The sequence below is a fragment of the Gobius niger genome, assembly GCF_951799975.1.
Source record: "Gobius niger genome assembly, chromosome: 1".
Lineage (NCBI taxonomy): Eukaryota > Metazoa > Chordata > Actinopteri > Gobiiformes > Gobiidae > Gobius > Gobius niger.
The window spans coordinates 24,928,400-24,950,989 of record NC_136852.1 but is presented as its reverse complement, the minus strand read 5'-3'; the positions used below and the strand labels follow the sequence as shown (position 1 = coordinate 24,950,989).

Genomic DNA, 22,590 nt, shown 5'->3' with positions numbered 1-22,590 from the left:
ATCCCTCCACCAAGCAAACACGCCTACCCCTGCCCGAGAGAGTGCAGTGCATTTTCTAATGCAGACTAAACTTTCTGTTGTTAACACTGATCTGCAGCATGTTGTGATCAGTGAGACCGGTGTTATTCCAATGTTTTGAAGGCAGGAGGCGGATGTTCTCTATGGGAGTAACAAGGATTGGATTAGGAATGACAACAACATGAGAGGGACAGTTTGTTTTATTTGAGATGTTTTGGAAAGTCAGGGAGGCCGGATAAAGTACTTTGAACATGTACAGACGGATGGATAGTGAAAATGAGTGGAGGATGCAGAGGTTTATGCAGTCAGGCGAGAGGAAGAGTAAAGATAAGTTCTGTGGATGAGGTGAAAGAGGACATCAAGTGAGCATGGGGAGATTTCATGATGCAAGTTCAAACAACTCTATGATTGTTCCACTTTTATGCCACCAAAAAGTTACATTGTGCTCGAATAAATATCCCGTTTCGTAGTGTTTTAATGAAGCGCTCACAAAAAGGTACATCTTTATGTCTTAAAGCAACAAAGGATAAAGCTCGTTTTAGAAAATGTGATCATCTTAAGCTTAAAATGATTCAGGAAACTCCCGAGAGCTCTGATAAGCACATTATTCTCATTCAACCGTTTCTGAAGTCTGCACGATAGGTAGTAATCGCCTACACTCTCCGCTTTCTTCTCCTATAATGTAAATAAGTCAGTGTCGCATAGAAACCGAGGAGAGTCAAGTGTTTTTAGTTTGTTTTTTTAGGGAGTAGCTAGCACCACCTCCTCTGTGCGTTAAAGCGCACGGTCCGAGCCCTGCGGTCCGCCTCGCCGAGGGGGCACTTTGTTTTATCACCCGGAGACGTAAACAAGCGGTAGCTGCAGTAAATTCCTCAAAACGTGAGCTCTTCCAAAAGTGCAGCTAAAACAGGACTACGGACGTCATTTGCAGCTCTGTTGTAAAAGTCTCTCCTCTGAGCAGGTGCGTGTGAGGCTGTCGAGGCGCGACTGTGACGGAGGTGGTGACATGAGGAGAGCTGTTTGTTTGAATGATGTTTTTTTTTTGTCTTATTCTGTCACAAAATCATGAGTTTTTAAAGTCCTCATAGCGTGGTTCAGGGACCGAAGGTGGACGCTGACATCCCCTGTTACCTGCCGTCCTCCCTGATCAGGGGACTAGGGTTAGGGTTAGTTAACCAGGGTTAAAAATGGCAATTATAACATGTGTTTCACTCACACAGATCGCACACATATTATTTAGAAACTAGAAGGTCTTGGCTTTCAAATCAGGAATCACACTTGCATACAGGCTGCAAGCTCTCCAGTCAATACGCTTTGAGATTTGAATGTAAATAATTGTTAACCCTAATCCTAACCCTAAGTGGTTAACCTCTAAACTGAGCCCATTTTCTCCAGTTCAGCCTTACCCAAATCTAAATGTTTCTTGACTGGCGAGCTATAGGCCAGTGTAACATAACAGATCGTTGCAAAACAGATCTAAACGTTGCTGTCCCTTTTTTCTTATCACCGTTTTTTTTTTTTTTTTACGTTTTTGCTGCTCTTTCGTTGCTTATTTGTGGCTTCGTTGCCACTTTTTCCATCGCTCTCTTGTTCGTTTTTTTCCCGCATTTTTGTTTTGTTTTTGTGTCTTTTTTGCCATTCTTTTGTGGCTTTTTTGTCGCCACTTTTTCCGTTGTTTTCTTGTCATTTTTTTGGTTGTGCTTTTGTCCTCGTTGTTTGTCTTGTTTTCTGACGCTATTTTGACACTTTTTTGGCACGATTTGGGTAAAGCCAAACTGGAGAGAATGTGCTCAGTTCAGATGGGGGTTAAGAGTTGAAGACTTAAAGTGAATTTTTGTGTCTTTTTTTTTTATGCCTGAGGGTTGTTCCAAGCGTATGGCCTTGATTCTAGTTCGAGTCAGAATATCCAATAGTTGGCAAAGCTCACTTGCACGGGCAAAAATTACAACGAATATATCTGGATTTAGTCTCTCTTCAGGAACATCCATTGGTTTTGTAGGTGGAGTGGTCACCTTGTTATCAGAAACAGTTTCAATTGTTTTTCTTATCAGGCCCACTGCAATGAAAAGCACAGTTTAAGATCAGTGCCTCTTGTTATCAGTAGAGAAAGTGTAATTCTGATTTTGTCTTATGTTTGAGGGCCACTGGGCTCGAGTATTTCAGCACTTCGCGACAAAATGAGTGTAATAAGAGTCGGCGCAGACCTCACAGTGAACTTGCGCGTGTCCATTACTGCTGTTTAGATTATAATTGTGTGCTTTGAGCCAAACTTCCTCGTGTCTCGCTCTCCGTGTGGACTATGTAACCTGTACGTAACACACACATGTGGCTCTGCATCTCGAACGGCGCTCAACTAGAGAGAGAGAGAGGGAGGAAGAGAAACGGGGGGAGAGAGAAACCGGGGAGAGAGAGAGAGAGAAATGAGAGAGAGAAAGGACCGAGGTTTTGAGCGCTCAATGTGCAACACACTGTTCTGATAGGCTCCTGTTGGTAGTTCCTCCTGCAACTTTTACTCTGACGCGGATTTGTAAAGTTTCGGGTCGCGGCGCCTCCATTGAGCTGCACCAGTTTGTGCAGAGTAGTTTGCCCACTTTTTGGATTCTGAATAGGTAAAGTACAAGATTTTTGTTTCTACTGAGACTGTGTGAGGGAGATTATTTTGTCTCTCTACATCAAAGATTTAAATCATTTTTATCAAACTTTATTTTTTCAACTTTAAACTGTCCTTGCTCTTTAAAAAAAAAAGGTAAATTATGTGAGTATTTTATTATTTTTGAAATATTTAAATACATGTACATTCAAATTTACTATTTATTGACTATTTATGAATCAATGAATTTGCTATTCCTTGTGTGACTGAAGGCGTGTGTGGCTCTGACTTATTTCCATATTATTAAAAATATTATTATCTTCTATCTCTATTCTTACATTTGACCACCGAGCTTTATTACTCATGGAAATTGTGGAAATTGTGGAAATTTTAAATGATATAAACAGAAAAGTAGGGTGTTGCTTGTTATTTGTGGTAAATATAATTCAAATGTTTTTAACTTAAAAGGGTTTTTTCACCCAACTTAGTTTAAAGCATATTGTCAAATCAATCGATCTGTTTTGACAAGACCCCGCACTACAAAAAGTGAATATTTAAGCATTGGTTTAAATGAATAGACTTAAGAAAGTAAAACTGCCAATGGGATAAAAGACAAATTTTCTTACCCCATTGGCAAAGAAAATGACCTGAAATAAGGACAGAATGTATTGAATCAAGTCAGAAACATCTCGAAACAAGTGAAATAATCTGGATCAAATGCCCAACTAAATCTTGACTCGTCAAAACAGCTCAAATGTGAATAAGTATGCTCAAATTGAGACATTTAAATAACTTTTTGCCAATATAGTTTGGAACCTGTTTTTATCTGACAATGCTTTTTTCTTTGTGCCTTTCAGATCGTTCGCCCAATGGAGACGTCCCGCTGCCCCAGTAACTTACAACAGTAGATACATTGACTCTCTGTAGTTACACTCCTCTGCCTTATTTCTCTCTCTCCATTTAGTTAGGAAGGAAAAATTTAGTTCAAATTTAACCAGTCCAAACTTCCTGAACTATCCCCGCTGTCCCGGAGCTCTGTTCCCCTGATGGGCACCTTATCACACTCTGAAACCGCATTCCCGTCTTCATTCCTGGGCTCCTCTCTCCGCCCCTAACCGACCTCGCCAACACCAACAAGCGGCTCGACCCGATGGAGACGGAAGACGTGATGATGACAAGCGCCCTGACCAAGGACAAAGGGGACCACAATGAGGGGCTTATGGAAAGGAACGAGGAGGCGAGCGAGCAAGGGGACGAGAAAGTGGTGCTTGTGGACGGGGTGTATCAGAAGGGGCCCAAAATGTCCAACTCGGATCAACAGGTGTCCAACGGCTTCACGACGACGACAACAAGCGGCGCTCAAGGTTCGAGAGAGGGGCAAGGGAGCGGGGCAGGGTCCGGGGGGACGGCGCCCGGCCTAGGACACAGCGCCTCCGTCCCCGTGGGAGGCTTCAGGACTCTGGTCGTCCAGCAAACCAGTCTGGAGCGGCCCAGGGAGACGTGGAGCAAGAAGATGGACTTTCTGCTGTCGGTGATCGGCTACGCGGTGGACCTGGGGAACGTTTGGCGCTTTCCGTACATCTGCTATCAGAACGGAGGAGGTGAGGAGGGGGAGGGAGGGGAAGAGAGAGAAAGAGGGGAGTGGATGGATGAGGTGTGTTTGGCACTAGGGAGGTCTTTCTGAGAGGGTTGTGAAATAAAGAAGATAATATTTCAGATTATTGTAGAGAAATGGAGACAGATTCTGCCTTTTGACCACCCGGTTTATTAAGTATATACAGAGTCTGCTGTATTTAAAGTATGAGCTGACGTTAAAAAAAGGAGCCTCGTTCAGCCAGGGAGTTGGTCCAGGAAAGATTTGCAGTGGTTCTCAGGTCGCAGGATGATTTTCATGGGATCACAGGCTTTTGTATAGTCCGTCTTTTGATCAAAGCTTGAATCAGCAGAACTCTGAGACTTTATATTGGGTAACAGGGTCAAATTGCAAAACATTTTTATTATGAGGTGAAATTAATGTTTTATTTGGGTCGCAGCATGTCATGATATGTTGGCGAGTGGTGGGTTGCTTGGTCCCGAAGTTGGGAACCACTGCTTTAAAGCAATAAGACATGATGCAGGGAGGTGATTGTTGTGCTTGTGAAGATTAAACATTGACACATTTATAGCCATTAAAGCAACTGCAAAGAAATACTGTGCTTGGAAAAAAGTGCTTCCTTTCTTTGTTGGTACAACTTATCCTTAAGACTAGTAGCAGTGCAGCAGCTGCCATCCAGTGCCTAAGAACCACTCTCAATATTTAGAGGTTGGATTTTGGTCATTGTGCACCAAAGTTTACTTTATCTAAACTTTATTCAGCAAATCCCCTAAAGTTTTGAGGCATTATATCATTTGACCTATCCTTTTATCTTTGCTGTGACCCTTTTTTACAAGAACAAGCAGTGTTTAAAAAGTCACTGTTTTTCAGTGTTATATAGCGCCTACAGACACTTCAAAACTGATATCAAAAGTGCTAAATTGAAACGTCTGAAAAGAAAGGGGAAGGTTAGCAATGGGTACATCAGAGGGACAGCTAATGTCACACGTTTTGGAGTTAAAGTGAGGCCAGACGGAGAGGGTTCGGACATGTACAGAGAAGGGATAATGAATTTGTCAATACAGGGTCGATGTCGGGGTTAGAGCTTCCCAGCAGGACGTCCAGAGGTAGAAGACCATAAGGGAGGTTTACGGATGTACTGAAAGAGGAGAAGCTGTTAGCGAATGGAGCCAAATAGGGAGATAGGGAGTTAGGGGGACATAGGGGTCGAACATTTGGTTTCATTGCTTGAATTGTTGCCATTTGTTTTCGTCAGGGGGCCAGACTTTAGATTGCTGTAATGTCTGCATCCATGTTTGTTTTCAATTGGATGAGTGACTTACACGGATCTTTTGATATTGTTTTATTTGAGTCGGACACAAACGCTCCGGCTCATATTGACACAGGGTATGCATCGAGACTGTTACTACACATCGTCCACCTTGCAGCAAACAGGACCTCCCTTTTATTGGATTTGCAATAATAAAATCTTTGCAATTTCCTGTGCTGTGTGCGTGTCTCCCCGAGCGGGGCAGAGATGGCGGCCGGGACACACTTGATAGAGGCAACGGTATTAATTGTGTTTTTTTTTTTTTTCATGAGAGCGCTGCGAGTTTCTTTCTCCTTACTTAATAACCTGTCTCCCAGGCTCCCGCTCCACCAGGTCCTTATCTGTGGCCCCATGTCACGAAAAGACACTGATGTGCACACAGACACGGCCGCGCAAGATAAATGATAGATCTGCTCTTAAAAGAGGACGCGGCCTAAGTAATAATGTGTGACCAAAAGAAAACATACTTACCTTTTTCTCATGTCATGCAGTCTTAGTGGTATGTAGCCACAGCTGCCCTGGGGCAGACTGACAGAAGTGATAGATAGATAGATAGATAGATAGATAGATAGATAGATAGATAGATAGATAGATAGATAGATAGATAGATAGATAGATAGATAGATAGATAGATAGATAGATAGATAGATAGATAGATAATTCAATCATTCATCTGAACTAGGTTGTTTTAGAGGTGTTCAAGATCATTTTTAGTTGTAATTTGCAATAAAACAAAACAAGGTGACTGGATTAGTAGATCACAAATGATTTACTGTAGAAAGCGCAAATACAATACAATACATATATCCATACGCAGCACTATTTTGCTAATGAATTGTGTGAAGTTTTGTGGATGTGTTTTGGTGTTTTGGTCAGTACGCAGTTGAGTCAATAAGTCTCCAAACACATGACTGAAGAAGACTTTATATTTTTTCAATTCCTTTTGTATTGAGCCAGACGAAGTTGATTTCGACAAATGTTCCTCTTGTGTGCGCTCACTCCTCCCCCTCCATAAAACTCTTTGAACGTTATGCGTCTCCGTTCACATTTCAAATTGATCACATCATTAATCCTCGCGTGGGTTGAATTTGCTGCAGATTTTATCCAGACATTTAATATGAGCAGAAACTAATGCACTACGGTCGAGGAGTTTTTTTTTTTTAATATGAGGAATAAAAAACACACCTGTCACACCTATCGCTCAACATTCCAGATGCGCAGAAGTAAATTTGAAAAGCGAACACAGAAATGATGTGTTATTGCCGCATTTCATCAGGGTTCGGATTAGAGACGACTCAAAATGTGAGCAACTGAACTGATCGTTTCACAAACAAAACCTCACGACTAAAATGCTGAATGTTTTGAATGGTCAGTGATGCAGTAATTTGAATTCACAGGTGCTTTTCTGCTGCCCTACCTGCTGATGGCAGTGTTTGGGGGAGTGCCTCTGTTTTACATGGAGCTCGCCCTGGGCCAGTTTCACCGCAGCGGCTGCATCTCCATCTGGAAGCACATCTGCCCCATCTTCAAAGGTAACACGGGATAGTCACTGAAGGCTGATTAGTCATTAATACGGCCCCGGTGGATGGAGTTGGGCTGCACTCTCGCCTCACAGCCCGAAGGTGCTGCGTGTTTCTTCTCCGTGTCTTGGTGTTTTTTTTGCTCCAGGCGCTCTTTTCCTTGTCAACATGTACAATAGGCTACAACGCTCTGATTAATTGTTTACCGACTTTTGGCAGTGAGAGACAGCTCCCCTCACCTCTGCGTGCCCTCAGAGACAAGCCCTCGTCTCACTCTTACATCTGTGGACTCTCTGTAATGGAAATCCTCACATTTTGCTTCCAAATGCCAAACGCTCACAAACTCGATCGTATGTAAATGACCGAAATGCCAGTCATTTTTACCTGAAGAGACTTGGAATGAGCTTGAAACGCCACTGATCTCCATAAAAGCTTTCCACCGTGTGACTGAAGCTGCAAAGAAAACATTTTTCAACTTTCTTTTTTAAACAATGAGTCCACACTTAGCGGTTGGGTCCCAGGCGTCTCAAATCAACCTTTAGTTTAGCTAGTTTTGGATTGTGAAAAGGCTTGTCCGCTGCACCCATAAATTTTGCTGGGGCAGCCGGGATAAGAGGAGCTATCTTGAGCTAAACACCTACATGTTTTAGGCTGTCCCGGATCACATTCATACAGGCATTAGGGCCCGATCGATATGGATTGGGGGTCCAATACCGATACCAATACGAGCGATCGCTGTTATTGTTTACTTCCGCAATTTTAGCCGTATGTTTTGGTGAATGGTCGGCAACAGCTGATGCATACAGGTCTCTAACTCGGTTTTATAAAATGATAGATCTGTTACAGCGCAAGAGAAGCAATGCCCTGTTTATGGACATTGTTTTTGCTGATTATAGGATTTTAATAAAATGTTTATCAAATATGAAAATGTAAAATGCCTACCACGGCCAACGGATGTGACGACATCGCGATCGCTCATATATGAAGGGCTGATAGTCGATATATTGGCCGATATTTTAAGTATGTAGGATGTAATTTTTTTTTTAATCTCTCGAATAACCTAATATCGGCCTGATATATCAGCTGGCCGATATATCAGTCGGGCCCAAACATACACATATTGGCAAGAATTTCTGTTCAAATGTGTTTGGGGCATTTTTCGTGTCATTTGAAAGTTTCGGATTATTTCTTTAATATTTATAAAGTGTGAGTATTTGTGCCGCCTGTCCTTTGGAAATTGAGAATTTGGCTTTTAATTGGGCCCGGGACTTTTTTCGATCAATTCCAAATAATTAATTGCATATGGTATGATTAAAAATATTAATCGAAATTAATCACTCACACACACTTTTTCTGAAACTGGGGGGTACTGGGGTAAATCACTCATAAAGTCACCCCTCTCTTCTTTACGTCTTTCTTTGATCTCAGGTATAGGTTTCGCCATCTGCATCATCGCCCTCTACATCGCCTTTTACTACAACACCATCATGGCGTGGGCGCTGTACTACCTGCTCTCCTCCTTTCGGCCCGTCCTGCCCTGGACCACCTGCACCAACAGCTGGAACACGGCCAACTGCTACCGCTACACCTGGACCGACAGCAACGTGACCTGGTCCAACTCCTCCACCTCCCCCGCCCAGGAGTTCTATACGTAAGTGCATGTAAGTGGGAGGGAAAGGCTGCGGAGGTGAGGGGGAAAGGATGCTAGGGACTCGACGTTTGCAGTGAACTTTTCCCTTGATTACGGCACACACTGTTTCAAATAACAGAAGTTGGAGCCTTTTCCTTCAGTTTGTCATGTTTGTACAAGTACCTCTCAGTCTAATAACAGGATTGAGGCACTTAGGAGTCCAAGCTCAACCGTGTTTAGTCAAGATCCTGCCCCTATCCCACTGCAGCCTCTATCTGATCTCAGGTGATTTGAAGCAAAGTCAATATCCTCTGTTTAGGAGCACCTCTGCGCCTCTCATATTCCCCCATGTTTTCAAAGTCTAATATCTACCGGCTCAGGCTTTGTCTCTGTGTTTGTGCAGTGGGACATGTCCAGGGTTTATCCGGAGTTGACTTTTCCTTAATCGCATTTTGAAGTAACAAATTCCCCACCTCAGCCCGGCGCCAGAATTTCCTGTTTTTAACATTTATCAAGTCTCGGTTTTATCTACGGAACTACATGTTGCTTTGCCCTCTGAGTGGATTTGAAGGCGTTTCAGTCATGTGCTACCTGATGTTGTTTCATTTTCTAACTGTTTACAATCTACTCTTCATGATGCCATTTAATGATGTTACTATATAACATTGTATTTTGCCCACAACAGTCGGCATGTGCTGCAGGTGCACCGCTCTGACGGCCTTCATCACCTGGGCTCCGTGAGCTGGCAGCTGGCCCTCTGCCTCCTCTTCATCTTCACCATCGTCTACTTCAGCATCTGGAAGGGAGTCAAGACGTCTGGGAAGGTACTGTAATGCCCGGCGCCTCTGCGGCTGATGAGGGGTCGGTTATAAAGGCTGGATGGATAGATATGTGGATTGGCAGAAACACAGAAAACAGAAACTCATCATCATGAGCATGTAGGTTTTTAGATGGGCAGAGGCATTCAAGAATATAGGAGAAAAAAGGAAAATATGTTTTATGTAATATATCGCCAAACTATTCCTATGGACACGGTGAAGTGTGCCTTTTATAAGACAGTTCAGATAAACAGTATTTGGGGAGGGTTGGACTTTTTTGTTTTGTCTTTGGACGATGATTCTTTGCCCAAATGTAATAGAGCGTGAGATTCCTGGTGCGTTCCATAATAATAAACCAAAGGAGATTTTAAAATGCAAAACGCTGCAGTGACGGTTCACATTTAAGCATTAAGACACTTGTGTTTTTTAACTGGGGCTGTCAAAGTTAAAACTTTAACTCAACGATTAATGGCATGGAATAATTAGTGCATTAATCATGAATTAATCACAAATCATTCATATAAGTTTTGACCAAACACACTCCTGTTTCTGAGAGCACACGTCACCTGAACGACAAAGCACTGGTATTTGTTGGAGAATTAACAATGGTGTTCGAGAGGATAGCTGAAGAATAGGCAGCAGTCTGGATGTCTTATACAGGAGAAGTTTATTTACCATCGGTACAGGACTCGGAGACATGAACTCGAGACATTGCGCTAGTCCTACCATTCAAGTTTGTCTATGCTTCCACAGAAAAGGGATAAATACCCTCTCAGAGCGTCATACTTATACGCAGAGAGAGCTAAGTGTCTAATTATGCTACTTCAACAAAAATGACTTTAATTTTGTCCTTTTATGTATCCAACAGTTTGCAGATTCTGTTAAAAAATGTTCTGCACCAAAGCCAATGTACCTAAAATATGACTAATAAGCGCAGGTAGAAATGCCTTGGGCTATGAATTATGAAACTGTGAATATTTGGTTAATGAAATGTGAGCAATATTTTATATTTGAGCATTTCGGACAAGTATTAAAGGGGGTGGTGCTATGTGATTGAAAAAAGCATAATACCCCCTCTTTAATAAGGAATATAATTATTTGAGAAAAATGTATTGCGATTAATTGTGATTAATCGAATTTCACAAGTGTGATTAATCCGATTTAAAACATGAATTGATTGACAGCACTAGTTGTAACTCATTTCCTATTTGTCCGAATAATGAATACATTTCCTTCCTTCCTCCTCTATGTCAGGTGGTGTGGGTGACGGCCACCTTCCCGTACCTGGTCCTCCTGGTGCTGCTCATCCGTGGGGCCACTCTGCCTGGAGCCTGGAGGGGCGTGGTCTTCTATCTCAAACCTGACTGGCAGAAGTTGCTCAGCACTACAGTGAGTTCACTTCTAAAGCAATGCTGGATTTACTTTATCATTATTGTTAGTATATTGCCATAAAAAGTATAGTTTTGAATGACTTTTTCTGCCCGTCTAAATTTCCTTTGGGGGATTTACGTTTCCTATGAGCATCTCTTTGATCTGTAGTGTTTTGATATTTTTTTTACTCAACATGCACTATGTTCTGGTCAGTTCCTGTAGTGCATGTCTTAAAAGGACTCTCGTGTCACACACTTCTTCTTTCATAATCTTCAGGTGTGGATTGATGCTGCGGCTCAGATCTTCTTCTCACTGGGTCCGGGGTTCGGGGTCCTCCTCGCCTTCGCCAGCTACAATCCTTTCCACAACAACTGCTACAAGTAACGCGCACTTCTACAGTATGTCTCGTCTTTCTCAGATCTAAAGCGAATAAATACAAATCGATTCCTACTTGCTTCCCAGAGATGCCCTGGTGACCAGCTCCGTGAACTGCCTGACCAGTTTCATCTCCGGGTTCGTGATCTTCACTGTTCTAGGTTACATGGCGGAGATGAGGCAGCAGGACGTGGACGCTGTGGCCAAAGACGCCGGTAAACAAAATGACATTCGACGTCTCCGAGGCTAAGTTTAACTCGTGACTGCATCATCTCTTTTCTTTTTATAGGCCCCAGTCTGTTGTTCATCATTTACGCAGAAGCCATAGCCAACATGCCGGCCGCCACGTTTTTCGCCATCATTTTCTTCCTAATGATCATCATGCTGGGTCTGGACAGCACAGTGAGTCCCATCTAACCTCTGCTTTACCCCTGCTGCTGTCTGTGTGGTGTTTGTTCTGTTGCCAAGCTCTTGGTGTCTTTTTTAAACCATTAAAAACAGTCCAGTGTTTACCTGTTGCCTCTTCATAGTAACTGGATGTTTATTCTTCTCGTGTTTCGAATAACAGAGCAGAAAAACAAAGTGATAGTCTGTGATATGAGGCAGAGAGGTGATACTGTCTCTTATGTGCCTGGGTTTATCAGGGCAGAAGCAGCCAGCTGGAGACAGGACCAGGGCTGTTATCACCCTGTGATAATCAGGCCTGAATCAGAGGATATTACAGCTTGCTTTCATTGCACATGTTTTTAATGCTGCTGCTGCTTGACGGGTTTTATTTTTCTCTAGTCCATTACGCAAGGTCTACAAGAGAAAAAGACTCATATTTACACATATTTTCTTGTACTTGATTTTAAAATCCACGTTGTTTCCTTGCATTATGTTATTCTTTTTTTTTTTTTTTTTTTGAACTTCAAGTTTATTTAAATAAAGTATGAATGTTATGTTTAAATACAACATTGACAGAGGGTTTTACATTCACATTTGCAAATAGTGTGTCACTGGGGTCCATCTTTGTGAAAACAACTCCATTTTCATTTGGAGTTTTGCGGTCAGCTGTTCCATTATGTAGACTTGTTTAAGTCTCTGCGTCCATTCTGTCGTTGTTGGAGGGGAAGGTTTTCTCCACTTAACAGTGATCATCTTCCGCGCAATCAGCAAAAGAATGCGGAGTATGTACTGTTGGTCTTTATCATTAATGTTTTCAGGTATAGTTCCAAGAAGAAAAAACATTGGGTCCTTGGGGATCCTGACAGTCAAGATATTTTCTATCTCCTGTTGAATGTCCTGCCAGTACTTAAAAAGCGCCGGGCAGTCCCAAAGTATATGTGTGAGATCAGCCACTTTGCCACAGTTTCTCCAACATAACGGTGACATATTTTTGTAAAATTTAGAAATTATTAGAGGGGTTCTGAAATATCTAATTTTAATTTTCCAGTCAAATTCTTTCCATAAATTGCTATTGATACCTTTATGGCTGATCCCACACATATCCCTCCATGCTCCATCATCAATGATAACATTCAATTCCAGCTCCCACTTGTCTCTGACATCAAATGTGTTATCTCCCAGGTTTCCCATCAGCATTTTGTATATGTGGGACACATGATTCTTGATCGGCAGGTGTTTTTCTCTTAAGGTGATGAAGTATTGCTCTATACCTGTGGGCTTTGCTCTTACTTTGTCCCAGTTGGCATGACTTTGGATATAGTGTCTTATCTGCAGGTATCGAAAATGATCTTTTGGGGGTAAGAAAAACTGATTTTGTAGTTGAGAAAAAGACTTTAAGTGATTACCTTCAAATAATTGATTAATTGTACGCAGACCACTGCTCTCCCATCTTTTAAAGCCACTGTCCCACAATGACGGCTGGAATTCAATATTACCACATATAGACATGGCCCGTGATAAGTTAGTTGCACCTCCTAGTTTTTTCCTTACTGAATTCCATATTTGTAGTGTATGTTTCACCCATACATTATTCAGTTTGAGTTTCTTCCAGAGTTTTTCATTCAGAAACGGTAGGACTGATAGTCGTACACCTGATATTGCATTCTGCTCTATTTGGATCCAACCCGCCTCCTGGTCATTATTTATCCACTGTGTTATCGCAAGTAATTGTGAAGCCCAATAATAATACTTAATGTTTGGGAGAGAGACTCCACCCAGGTCCTTTGGTGAACATAAAATTTTTAGTCTAACTCTCGGCCTCTTATTTTGCCACACAAATTTGGAGAGCATTTTGTCTAACTGGGTAAATGTGGACATAGGAACCCATACCGGTAAAGATTGAAATAAGTACAGGAGCCTCGGTAGAATGTTCATCTTGACCGTCTCCACTCTTCCGAATAGGGACAGGGGTAGAACCTCCCACCTCGACAAATCTGCCTTTATTTGTGTTATTAATTTATTATAGTTAGATTTGAAAAGTTGCATTGGATTTGGTGTTAGAGTAATCCCCAGATACCTAAAGCCCTGATGGCATTGTCTAAATGATGTTGTCGTATTTAGTTGGCTTGGCCATGTTCCAGACATCATCATTGCTTCAGACTTATTCTCATTGATCTTGAATCCTGAAATATAACCATAATCATGTAAGCATCGAAGGAGTGCTGGAATGGAGGAGTCTGGATTCTTCAAGTATAACAACACATCGTCTGCAAATAATGCAATTTTGTGCTCTGCTCCGCTCTCGTCTCTTATGCCCTGTATGCTTTGATTTTGTCTCACTGATTCTGCTAGTGGCTCGATGCTCAAGGCGAACAGGACTGGACTGAGCCCATCGCCCTGTCTTGTTCCTCTACCCAGGCTAAAAAAATCAGAGCAGTGTCCATTAGCCCTAACTCTTGATCTTGGATTTTTATAAAACATCATTATCCAGCCCACAAATTTATCTCCAAACCCCATTTTTAGTAGTACCTGTTGCAAATATTGCCAGTCAACTCGATCAAATGCCTTCTCGGCATCTAAGCTGAGAAGCATTGATGGTTCTTTTTTTGAGGTGGCAAGTGATTGCAGGTTTAGGGTCTTTCTGATATTATTTGAACCGTGACGGCCATTAATAAAGCCTGTCTGATCAGGCTTTACCAGTTTCTTAATATATTTTTGTATACGTTTGGCAAGGATACTTGTTAAGATCTTAAGGTCGACACACAGAAGACTAATAGGCCTGTAACCAGTACACAGCGTGGGATCTTTTCCCTCTTTCTTGATCACCGTTATTATCGCATCTGACCAGGAGGCAGGTGGGTCTTTGCTGTTCAAAACATCATTATATATTCTTGTCAGAACTGGAGATAGTTCATTTATAAACATCTTGTAATATTCCCCCGGGAATCCGTCAATTCCCGGTGACTTGTTATTTTTCAAGTTACTAATAGTCTCTCTGACCTCAGCTATTGTTATAGGCTTTGCCAAGTCTGCAGTCTCATCATTAGTTAATTTAACCATGTTAAGTGGCTCCAAGAATCCTGCAATCTTTTCAGTTTTATCAATTTGGCTTTGGCCTTCATATAGCAAAGTGTAGTAAGCTGCAAATGCTTCTGCTATGTCTTTAGGTTGCGTTACTATATCATTAGTTATTGGATGTTTAATTCTTGTCACAATTCGGCTTGATTGAGCTTTTTGTAGTTGGAAGGCAAGTAGTCTACTCGCTCTGTTACCCATTTCGTAGTATTTTCTGTTTACAAACCTAAGGGCTCCTTCTGCCTTGTAAGTAAGTAATTCGTCCAATTTCTGCATAGTTTCTTTTAGTAAGGGGAGTATTTTTTTGTCTTGTGTTTTCTTATGTTCGTTTTGTAACTTCCTTATATTGGTTTCTAGTTTCCCTTGTTCATTTAGTCTTTGTCTCTTTATCCTAGAGGATACAGCTATTATCTTCCCCCGCATTACAGCTTTGCATCCATCCCATAGAGCAGATGGGGGAACATTGTCAAGATCATTAAGATTTAAGTATTCAACCAAATCATTTGTTAGCTCTTGGCACACAATATGATCAGTTAAAAGAGAAACATTAAGCCTCCAATACCTAAAGGATGGCTCTACACCCAGACGGATACGCAATGTAACTGGAGCGTGATCGGAAATTGTTATGGGTTCAATTTTGCTCTCTATAGTTCTATATGATTCTTTTTTTGATATAGCAAAGAAGTCTATTCTTGAATAGGACCCATGCACATGAGACATGAATGTGAAGTCCCGTTCTCTTGGGTGAAGGGAGCGCCAAATATCCACCAGACCTAGTTCTTCCAGCATTCCTTGCAATGCCACCATCTTTTTAGCTCTTGGCCCAACATCTTTAGGTAATCGATCCTGTGTCCTATTCAATATACAATTAAAATCGCCCCCTACAATAATTATTCCTCTTCCTTTGTCGGCCAAGATAGAGGCAATTTTCTGGAAAAACTGTGGGCAGTCTTCATTAGGGGCATACAGATTCAGAACTGTAACTTTTACGTCATCAATTTTGCCTACTACCATGACATAGCGACCCTCATCATCCTGTATTAGTTGTTCATTATGAAAGTTAACTGATCTGTGAAAAAGAATTGCAACTCCTCTTTTTTTTCCACTTTTACACGAAGCACTGTATACCTGATCTACCCATTCGCGTTTTAGTTTCAAATGTTCTTTATCCGAGAGGTGCGTTTCTTGAATCAGTGCAATAGAGCAACACAATTGTTTTAGCTGACTATACAGTTTTTTCCTCTTGATGGGATTATTAATACCTTTTATATTATAGCTGACCAAATTAACCACAGACATATTTCACTAAAATACGTTTTAACAGAAAATGGTTATCTTTACTATATTTTTCAGTGACAAAACACAATGTTTTATGATCATTTAAACCCAGAACATCTGTCAAAAAACAGGGAACATAGAACCTTGGCCGAACCGTTGCCAAAACATGTTCAACTTCCAAGTAACCAGCTGGTCTTAAAGTGATCAGCTCCCGTTGGTACAGGGGCAGAGATAGGTGACGAGCTATCTCTGGGATTGATGTAAGGCAAAATGCCAGTGCAGTCACTTTCGAGTAGAAGAGACTGCTTTGTGAGTGCATTACACTCAGGGGACACTCCTTATCGTCCAAACTAAAAATATGTGGTAAAATTATACAGCGTTTAGTTATACTCTACAAAATTCTTATTGAAAAGCAAAATAAATAAATAAAATTAAATTAAAAAAATAAAAATAAAATTAAATATTCTCGGCATGTTATTATTGTAAACTTAGCGCAACTTTTCTTGATAAGGCAATACTTATCTACTGCATTTCTTTAAAGAAGGTGTTATAGTCCGCAGCTGCAAGCGTCGCCTCTCCTCTGCGCGTATCTTGTCCTGCTAACAGCCATCTGTCCTCCCTCGCCGCACTCTCCAGCCGCTCTCGCTCCTCCGTCCGCACAGCGATGCCCATCTCCTGTAGGTGGGTGGCGGCCTCCATCAGTGTCGCGTAGGTTTTCTCTCCTGTCTCATGATGAATCTTGAGTTGAGCTGGGTACAGACATTTCGCACTGATACCCTTCATTTTGAGTTGCTTGATCACATTCCGGACTCGCCCTCGCTTTCTCTGCAGATCAGGGGAGTAGTCATGATCGAAATAAATCAGTTTTCCCTCAAAGAAAGTTTTCTTCTGGCCCCATGCAAGTCGAAGCACGTTTTCTTTCACTGTAAAGTCTAGAAATCTTACGATTATGGACCTTGGGGGGGCTTCGGTATCTCGGGGTTTAGGCACAAGCGCCCGGTGGGCTCTCTCAATCTTTAGCTCCATGTCCGGTTTATTGAGAGCTTGGCGAATGAGACCTGGTATGAAGCTCATCATGTCTCGTTTTTCGCTGCCCTCTGGTACCTGGTAGATCCTTAGATTGTTGCGTCTTAGTCGGTTTTGCAGGTCCTCGCAGCGCGATGTAAGCTCAAGTTCTCGGTGAAGCAGGTACCTTAATGTACGCTCATGCCGCATTCCCCTGTCCTCATTTTCGCTGATTCTCTTTTCCGCCTCATTTAGTCTGTCTTCGTGCTTCAAGATCTTCGTGTTGAGCTCTTGTACTGAAAATTCGAGTCGATCGAGTGAGGTTTTGGTTCGTGCGTGGCCCTCCTGGTTTTCAGCCCTCACTTTCTTCAACTCTGTCAGTAGCTCTGCGATGCTATCTTGTTGCACACCTGTAGCCGCATTGCTAGCTTTAGCATGGTTAGCGAGGCTTTCATCCATTTCGTTCTTCGCATTGTCGCGTCTGGTTGTAGTTTTGTTTACTTTACTAGGCCCACTCATGTTGTCCACTGTCCAGGGGTAAAAATGCCGAGATTGAGTGACGCTGTATACTTAAAATTTAAAACTTTTGGACGAGAGCCCCCTCTTCAAGCTGCAGTTGCAGGCATGACGTCAGCGGAAGTCTCGCATTATGTTATTCTTAAAACATTTGGAGAAAAAAGAAGCCGCTTCACTGTCTCTGCAGCCTATTATGTTTTGTGCGTGTGAAAGTCGTGAAACTTGCTTGTATCTTCACCCCGGGATGTTAGGAATGTGTTAGGAAAGCTTAGAAAAGAGTTGAAAACGTGAAAAATTGGGTACGTAGTTAAACCCATATAGATCTACATGCAGTTTTCTCCAAAGTTTGCAGGGCTGGAGGGGGTGATCACCGCAATCCTCGACGAGTTTCCCCATCTTCTCGCGAAAAGACGTGAGTGGGTCGTCTTTGGCCTGGTCTGTATCTGCTACCTCGGGGCACTCTCCACTCTCACTTATGTAAGTTAATGCCATCATTTTCAGTGCAAACGGGTATAAATAAAGTGCTAAATGACTTGTTTTCAGGGTGGAGCTTTTGTGGTGAAGCTGTTCGAGGAGTACGCCACAGGTCCAGCGGTCATCACTGTGGTCCTACTGGAGGTCATCGCTGTCTCCTGGTTTTATGGTAAGATGAAAAATTACTTGAAAGTAAGAAAAACACATGAGGAAGAGGACATATTTATGCAACTGTGAAGCACTTTGAGTTTCCTTGTGTTTGAATTGTGCTCGACAAAGAGTCTGTTGTGTCCGTTGGCTCAGTTCACCCAAGGGCAACTGTGGCTCCATACGTAGCTTATCACCGAGTATGGAGTAAATGTCCCTTGTGAAGCACGTTGGGTGACTTGTGTCACATGAACTCTATACAAAAAAGTTTCCCTTTTCCCTTTTTGTTGCAGGCACCAATCGTTTCTGTAATGATGTGTACACAATGATTGGCTTCTATCCGGGGTGGTTCTGGAGAATTTGTTGGGTCGCGATCTGTCCCTGTTTTCTCCTGGTAAGTTCCAAATTATTATTATGCTACAGTACGTGTCTGCGACCTCAGGTCACATTTTGGCTTTGGCTTTTTGTTTTCTCCACGCCTCAGGTGTTGCAGATATCCAGTTCAGACCAGTGACCAGGTTCACTGACCATAATGCTATTACTTCTAGTAGAAGACAACTTGTACTTTTTAAAGTATTTACTGTCAAAGTACAGGAAGTAATGCATCTTCCACTTAAAACAAAAAAGACTAACCGTTCTCTCTGTTAAAAACTCCCTGGCTCCATCTAGTGGTCATGTCTGTTAATCAGCTGCACCTGCTGCAACAGGTGGATCTAATTGAGCTTGATTACACCTCAACAAACAAATGGCCTCTGTGACGCCACTGTCCATGTTCTTCATGTTCTCCATGGCTGCTTCCGAATAGGGCTGTTAGTTAGGAAGGAGGTAGGGAAAGGAACTTCAATGCTTCTTATCATACCTCCTTTAGCATAGGGACCTCTGGTGGTTCCTCACTGGCAATTAGGAGCTTTGTGACATTCAATAAGCCACCGCACCGCCAAGAACATTGCACCAGCCCCCTCTGGCTCCTCCTGCAGGTGGTGGGTTCACAAAAACACGGCCTCACGATTCTATCCGGGCCTGTTGGTCTCTCATAAGAGGCTTCTGAACCGCTCTTTGTCTGACCCGTGAAATAGGACCTGTTTGCCATGTTTACCAGGGGCACGAAGCCCCCGACAACAGAGCTCCCAGGATCATTCGGGTGCTCAAACCCCTCCACTACGTTAATGTGGCATTCCAAGAGGGGGGTTGCTTTTCAGTTTTATTATCTCCCTCAATTATAGTAACTATAGTACATTTTATTTATTTTGGAGAAACTCCCATGAGTCTTTGCACTTCCAGAATCGTGGGGATGTACTGTTTCATTGAATTAAATTAAATTTTACTGCTTCTTCATGTCTTGTGCTTGAATACAGGAGAATCAATCACATGAATTCTAGTTTATTTCATTATATATTCTTTTTTCATATTCTTTAATTGGTACGTTTTATCTGCTACAATATCCATCTATATATTTTAACTGTTCTCTCTCCCCAGTTCATCATCATCAGCTTCCTGGCCTTCCCTCCTGACGTGAAGTTGTTCCACTACCACTACCCTCCCTGGACCACTGTCCTGGGCTACTGCATCGGCGTGTCCTCATTCATCTGTGTGCCTGCCTACATGGTCTACTACTTGCTCAACGCCAAGGGCACTTTCAAACAGGTTCATCTGTATATTTCATTCATAAACCCTGTTTGGATATTGCCCAAAATGTTTGTGTTTATGTGACGGCTCTCAGTCATCCAGGATCGTAGTGAATATCTTTAAAAATTGTTGCTGGACTGAATTAATATAGTGTTACCCAATATCACAACAAATGGACAATAGCTGCAAGAGCATGTCTGCTGGTCATTAGACAAATAAGCTCATTTGTAAATGCCATTGACATTCGACAAACTATAATCTGAATTATACCATTGCAGGAAAAACAGAGCAGGTTTGTTCTTTGGAAGAGTTAGCAACGTAGCATCTGGGATTACAGTCTGTGATTAACTGGAGGTTCTCTTTTCCCTCTGAACCATACAAAAACATGGAGAAGTTGTATCTCAGAGTTTATGAGCATCTATTCACATTTCCCCTGTCTCTATATTAAGCTTTTCTATTCTGCCAAATTAGGTTGAAACACTAAACATACAAACTATTATCTAATTATCTTGAGAATGTAAATTTGACTACACTTCCAGCTACCTCAAGTACATTTCCTTTTAAGGTTAGACAAGTCTGATTGATCTCTCCCGTCATGATTGTAAATTCACCTCTTGCACATTGTGAGAGCGGCGAGCAGCCCATGTCGAGCCAAAGGGTCAGTCTTTGGCTCCTGTCCAGTATTGACTCTACTGTCAGTAGACACAAAGGCGGCGTTATTATGACCTGTCCACACGCAGAAGTCAAGCTTTGTGCCCAGGCTTCATGAAATGTACACAGTCAGCAGTCAGCAGAGCAAACAGCATACTGTTCAGCATACTAAAGGTGTTAACATGCAGTCCGTGGCTCAGTGAGGGAACAGAGGTGAATCAACATGAGTTAGTTGTGTAAATACAGCTCAGTCTATTGCCAATTCAGAGCATTGTATTATTATTTCTCTTTATTTTGTTACAATAAAAGTCATACAAAAAAGTTTCAGGTTAATAATTCTCACACCCCTGACTTGTTAACATTTCTCTCTTTCCTTTCGTCCAGCGTCTGTTGAAGAGCATCACGCCAGTGCCGTCCAGTGAGCACCACAGAGACTACATTGTGACAAACGCAGTCTGACCAAACCCTGATGGGAGAAGGTGCCACTCTAGACACTGCCTAGAGCGCCCTCTACTGGTTACACTGCAAATCTACAGGACAAGGGGGCTACCTATCATTGCCTTTGCCTTTTCTCATACCTCTTCTTAATGTATCCAGATTAATGTTGGGTCAGTCATACATTTGTTTTTGTTTTTCCTACTAGACTTATTTGTTCTACTCCTGATGGAAAAATAAATCATTCATCTTTTATTCAGGTTCAGGGGTAGATAAAAATGTGAATAGCTCTGTTTTTCACTAGATACAGTAACTGTCAGCACAAGACGCAAACAGGAGCAAAGCCACTTACTCCAAACCTCTTTAAGAATTTCCACTTATTTACATGTGTGCCTCAAACAGGATGCTTTATAATAAAAAAAAGTGTTCCTGAAGGATCAAAATATAAAGCCATCTTTGTTTGTTTATAATGTTAAATTTGCGACCCATAGCTACATTGCAAAATTGTACCATAAAGCACTTGATTTGTTGAGTGCCTTTGCATCTGCGGTAAGCACACATGATCACACGGACACATCCGTAGTGTCCAGGCACATAACTAAGTGCAGGGTTCAAACCACCAACCATAGTTCCCCGTTTTCAAGAGCAGAGCCGTAAAAGCACTTTAAACCACCAAGCTGCACTGCAAATCGGCCTTAAAAATCACAACACACTAATTATTGGCTTATCGTTTTAGTTCTGTTAAAACTGTTCAAACTCCATATTCATGATGAACCCCAAAGCAGATAAACGCCTGGACTCTTCCGTTCTACAGTTCAGTGAGATTATCATTAGTTTCCATGTTTTGTGGCCTTTTCTGTCTCCCCTGTTCCCACACTCAGTCACAGTCCTGTCATGTGTCTGTGTTCAGAACGTCCAACGCACTGACATCTGTCCCGTCAATCACAGGCCCCGCCCTCATTTCCCATCTCCCCCTCTGCCTCGTCTTTGCCCACATTTCCAACATAATACACCCCAAACAAAAGACAAAGACTGTTAAGCGCTCCTGTTTGCTTCTTAATGCATAATGCCATATTCAGGAGGAGAACGAAAGCTCTCTGAAAACCCTACAAATACTGGACTATCCATATAAGGAGGCAGCCATTTCTTGTATTTTCTTTCGAAACAATAATGATACTGTCAGCACATAAAGTAATAATTCAACTGTCTGCTATGTCTGTCATAGTCGTATTTTTATACAATACTGTTAGGTTTTGCATTTCAATAAATAGCAAAATTCAGGTATCTTTTAAGTTTGTTGCTGAAGCCAAATATATATAGTTTCAATATTTTAAAGCCTCCGACGGTGTTAGATTTATTGTCACCATTAATTTGTGTCTATTTTTGTGATTATTATGACAAAGGGACATGGTTCGCATTAAGTTCTCAACACTGTGAAACGCTATATAAATGTGTGGTAAATATATGAATGTGTAGAAAAGAGAGACTGTTAACAGAAAATCATGGACCAAAACCAATTTTGTGTTTTTAATTGCAATATAAGAGATCTATTTATTTGATTTATTAATATATTGTGAACTCCATGTGTCTCAATACTGAACCCTGTGGAGTCCCGCTTACTCTGTGTCATAGTCATAGAAACCAAATAAGGATTTAGAGATGACATTGCCATCAATTTCATGGACCCAATGCTCTTTACTTTGGACCAAAAATGAGTGTGTGTTTTGAAAATGTGCCTATGTGAGATCCAGCCGTGTGTGGGTGTGCGTGG

The 22,590-nt window shown here is 41.8% G+C and overlaps 1 protein-coding gene across 1 annotated transcript; it reads left to right on the top strand.

The window, feature by feature from the left end:
• Nucleotides 1-2,468: 2,468 nt before the first annotated feature.
• Nucleotides 2,469-21,357, top strand: slc6a4a (solute carrier family 6 member 4a). The gene is made up of 14 exons (XM_079558304.1): nucleotides 2,469-2,627; nucleotides 3,466-4,209; nucleotides 6,909-7,043; nucleotides 8,460-8,682; nucleotides 9,347-9,485; nucleotides 10,734-10,868; nucleotides 11,127-11,230; nucleotides 11,313-11,440; nucleotides 11,515-11,627; nucleotides 17,832-17,963; nucleotides 18,030-18,129; nucleotides 18,401-18,501; nucleotides 19,584-19,751; nucleotides 20,769-21,357. The coding sequence occupies exons 2-14, from the start codon at nucleotides 3,759-3,761 to the stop codon at nucleotides 20,841-20,843; spliced, it is 2,004 nt and encodes a 667-aa protein (XP_079414430.1). The 5' UTR covers nucleotides 2,469-2,627; nucleotides 3,466-3,758; the 3' UTR covers nucleotides 20,844-21,357.
• Nucleotides 21,358-22,590: the final 1,233 nt, after the last annotated feature.

Coding starts and splice junctions, on each gene's coding strand:
- slc6a4a (XM_079558304.1), top strand. CDS start 3,759: ATGGAGACGGAAGACGTGATGATGACAAGCGCCCTGACCAAGGACAAA. Junction 8,683..9,346: donor CCCGCCCAGGAGTTCTATAC/GTAAGTGCATGT, acceptor TGCCCACAACAG/TCGGCATGTGCTGCAGGTGC. Junction 11,231..11,312: donor TTCCACAACAACTGCTACAA/GTAACGCGCACT, acceptor CTTGCTTCCCAG/AGATGCCCTGGTGACCAGCT.